Source organism: Odontomachus brunneus, unplaced genomic scaffold (genome assembly GCF_010583005.1).
Source record: "Odontomachus brunneus isolate Ranch 3 - 2012 unplaced genomic scaffold, Obru_v1 Obru_scaffold_257, whole genome shotgun sequence".
NCBI classification, from domain to species: Eukaryota; Metazoa; Arthropoda; class Insecta; order Hymenoptera; family Formicidae; genus Odontomachus; species Odontomachus brunneus.
In genome coordinates this window covers 270,252-274,290 of record NW_022639707.1, presented here as the reverse complement: position 1 = coordinate 274,290, position 4,039 = coordinate 270,252, and the positions used below count along the sequence as shown (strand labels likewise).

Sequence of the window (4,039 nt, the reverse complement as noted above, 5' to 3'; positions counted from 1 at the left end):
GTGTGTGTGTGTGTGTGTGTGTGTGTGTGTGTGTGTGTGTGTGTGTGTGTGTGTGTGTGTGTGTGTGTGTGTAAAGGATGTTTACAAAAATCATTGTTTCAAACGAATAATTAATTAAAAATAAATCATTAAAAAATATAAAAACGTTTAAAAATTGTTTATTAAAAAATTATTACAAATGATAAATTAATATTATATAAATATTAAATAAATGTTATAAAAACGTTGAAAAAAATATTTTTTTGAAAATCATTATTCCAAATGAATATTTAACAAAAAAATATTAAATAAATGTTATATAAATATTTTTTTATAATAAGTTTTTTATAATATTTTTTTATAATAAGTTGAGAAAATGAATAATAAATGAAAAAAAAACATGTTAAAAACATTTAAAAAATATTTGCTTCCGATTGGGTCTATGTTATATAATAGTTATATTCTGTTTGCTGGAATATTTATAGATTATGCTAATATACTCTTATATTGTTCAAAAGACATTGTGTAACATACCTTCTTGTAAATATTAGAAACAATTCAATAATAATTATTCAATAATGAATGAATCTGTAGTTCATGTTATGTATATTATAAATTTTAAGTGCTGGCAATGAAGATCACAGTCTCTCTCTCTCTAAGTAAATGTTTATTTTAAATTAAGGTAATAGTAACTGTTATATAACTATTTAGAAAAAACCATTTAACATATTACTATAATCTAATGTCTCAAAGTAACATATTTCTTTTACTTATCACGTCATAACTAAATTATCAAAAGATATTCTCACAATAATTATCAATGTTACAAAGAATATTATAAAGAAATTCAAATATTAAGACTGCCATTTAGACTTAGTTCCACAACCTCCAATTAACTTAGCTAGTTGGTTATTCCACTGGACTTGACCAATCGCACTTGACATTAAGAAGAGTTAATCAGAATTAACCAATCACTATTTGGACTTAACCGGTAGTTAAAATTAAACGGATGTTGTAGAACTTGGCCTTAGACTGGCATTAGATAAACAATGATGTAAAATATTACTGAATTACTTTAAAGTACTAGTAATTAAAATAACTAGTAATCAAGTTAAAAAATGTTATGTTATTTTTGCAATGTTTATGAAATATTACTGTACATTGTTGCAATTATATTATAAATATATGTGTTTACAATGCTTCTACAATATTGCACTATAATATGCAATATTACAATATTGTTGCAACTTTCTGAGTTTGTAACAACTACAATTTAATATTAAGGATACATACTATATAAGTCTTTGTACAACAAGATCTAATTCTTTATCTTCTGCATGGGATAAAAGTGGTGACGCAGATGTTGGTCTCTGGGTTAAGTAGTTTTTCTTTAAAGGGTTCCTGTATACACAAAATAGATTTTATAAATGTTTTATATAATCTAATAATAATAGTTGTTTTTTTATTATCTGTCACTGAATAACAGTTATCAAAAAATAACATTAGTAGCTGTTATCAAATTTTCAAAATATTATCAAAATAATTTAAATAAATTATCAAAATAATTATTAATGAACAGTTCCAATTACTGATATTTCCAATTCATAATTTTACAAAAGCAATAATTGTTTAAGATATAAACTGTTCAACTAATAACTAATTTATTGATTGCAACTTGTCCTCTGCATAGTAGCTGTTTAGAAATGAACTTTTTAATCAGCTCTTTAACTAAATGTAATTAAATAATCGATAATTGTCAAGTAATAGCGACTAAAAATTATAAATACTGTCTTAACTGTACTAGTTAATTTTGTATAAAGCAATGTTTCAAGAGCAAATAATTATTCACAAGAGTAATAATAACCATTTATTTAGTCAGACTAATCAATTAATTTGTCTACTAACAATATTGTGATAAATGATTAGTAATTATTTAATCAAATGTTTGAAGCTACATTCCATAATTGATTGCCAGCATTAAAAATTTGTAGTTCATGTTATGTATATTATAAATTTTAAATATTGGCAGTGAAGATCACAGTCTCTCTAAGTAAATGTTTATTTTGAATTAAAGTAATAGTAACTGTTATATAACTATTTAAAAAAAGTCATTTAACATATTACTATAATCTAATGTCAAAGTAACATATTTCTTTTACTTACTCACCACGTCATAACTAGTATTATCAAAAGATGTTCTCACAATAATTATCAATGTTAATATGAATGGTTATTTAAAATTAGACAAATTTACAAAATACTGATTCCATTATCTACGACCTTTATTTTTATTTTTACTTTAATATTTGCTATCATAACTTCATTATATTAATTAAAAAACAATATTTTCACAAGATCGTATTTTGATTTGTTTCTTTGTAACTGTGCTTCTTGAAATATCGTAGGTCGATTCTTTTCAGCTGCTACCATTAAAATATATACTACCTAGAACGCGCGCTGCCTCTTGAGGCGTGCGGGATGAGAGAAAGGTTCCTTGTTTCCTCTCTTATCCTTGTCTGGTTCACAGTGGCTTGGTTGGGTGTATATCAGTTGGACACGGTGCAATTGGACACAGTCCAATCACAAGTCGTTGTTCCAAGGGACCCTACAAATGTCTCTAATCACACGGTGCTGTGATTGGCTGTGTCCAAATGCACCGTGTCCAAGTGCACCGCTCCCGGCTTGGTTTACATCATGCACTTGATACGTGTACTGTATAGTAACTTTCTATTAAATAATCTTAATATTGACAATGCATATCAATCGACGACGCATTCAATCGATACAATAAGTCTTCTTGATCAGTATTATACCAGCTTAATATACTGTTATTTATATACATCGTCGATATTAAGATTATCTAGACTGCGTTCCGAAATTTACTGCCAGTACTGAAATTCTATAATATATATAACATGAACTATAGATTTTCAGTACTGGCAGTGCATTTCGGAACGCAGCCCTAATAGAAAGTTACTATTTAATACGCGTATCAAGTGCACGATATAAACCAAGCCAGGGGTGCGTTCGAAAACACTGAAAGTCCACGACGGAAAGTGGCTGTGGTGGATGGGCTTGGTGGGGTTAGTGGAGTTGGTATCGAGAAGAGTTTTCGAACAGCCATGGAAGAATGCTCAATGTGACATACTACATGTGTGTTGTGCCTACATATGTTGTACAAAATGATCGAAAGCGTATTTCGACATTAGCTATAATTGCTTCTCAGCAAAATAATAATAAATTAATAAATTTAGTAATTAATTAATTAATTAATTTAGTAATTATTAATTTATAATTTAGTTATCTGGAAAGTTAATTGATTATATATTCCTCGGTCCGAGAACTCGGATCGATTTCTAGCATCGTGGGCACCAGGCCGAAGGAAATTTATAAACTTATTTATTACTCCTTACCTTTAACATCGTATATATAGACATTTCCCTTGTCATCCTTTTGTATATTTTTTTTAATATCCATGCATAAAATATGACGACCCGGGATTAAATTTTCCATTTTTTTTCACAAATTGTTACTGATTCGTGACTTTTAACGTGCCTCGTATCTCGTAAGAAAATTTCAGAACCTATAAAATACAAAAAGCTTAATAAGCTTTATTTATATTTAAAGACAATATTCTGACAATATACATCACTATAGAAATAAACCTAAACCTGGCTAACCTACACTGCTGTATTTAAATTTTTTATCTTACCGTGATGACTAATGGTTGTACGAATGTTTTGAAGAACAAAAAACCATAAATAATTTAGTAATTTCATACTGTATTGCACTCTTTGCGCACTCTCCACCATCTCCACCGATTCACACCGCGCAAAAGAGAGTGGAGAAAAAGTCACACGAGTGGTCCACGGAGTACGGTTTTCGAACGGCCATGGTCGCATGGTCAGTGTGCCCATTAGGGGTTTTCGAACGATCTGAGTGTGACAAAATACACACGGGTGATGTTTTCGAACGCACCCCAGAGTAGTCGAGAGCAAGGTTAGGTTTTTCGAGCATTTTCTAGGGTTTTTTACATTATACGGTAAAATACGTATAATAC

The 4,039-nt window shown here is 29.0% G+C and overlaps 1 protein-coding gene across 2 annotated transcripts in view; it reads right to left on the bottom strand.

Moving 5' to 3' along the window:
- The window catches only part of LOC116852819, an 86,568-nt gene extending 84,140 nt beyond the window's left edge, over positions 1-2,428 (bottom strand). Inside the window, exons 1-2 of one of the 2 annotated variants that reach the window (XM_032833512.1) lie at positions 2,147-2,428; positions 1,273-1,380 (exon numbers count right to left, since the gene is read on the bottom strand). In XM_032833512.1, the coding sequence (XP_032689403.1) occupies positions 1,273-1,380; positions 2,147-2,154 (116 nt within the window). In that variant the 5' untranslated portion in view covers positions 2,155-2,428. The other variant, XM_032833514.1, reaches the window with a different exon arrangement.
- Between the last annotated feature and the right edge of the window lie 1,611 nt (positions 2,429-4,039).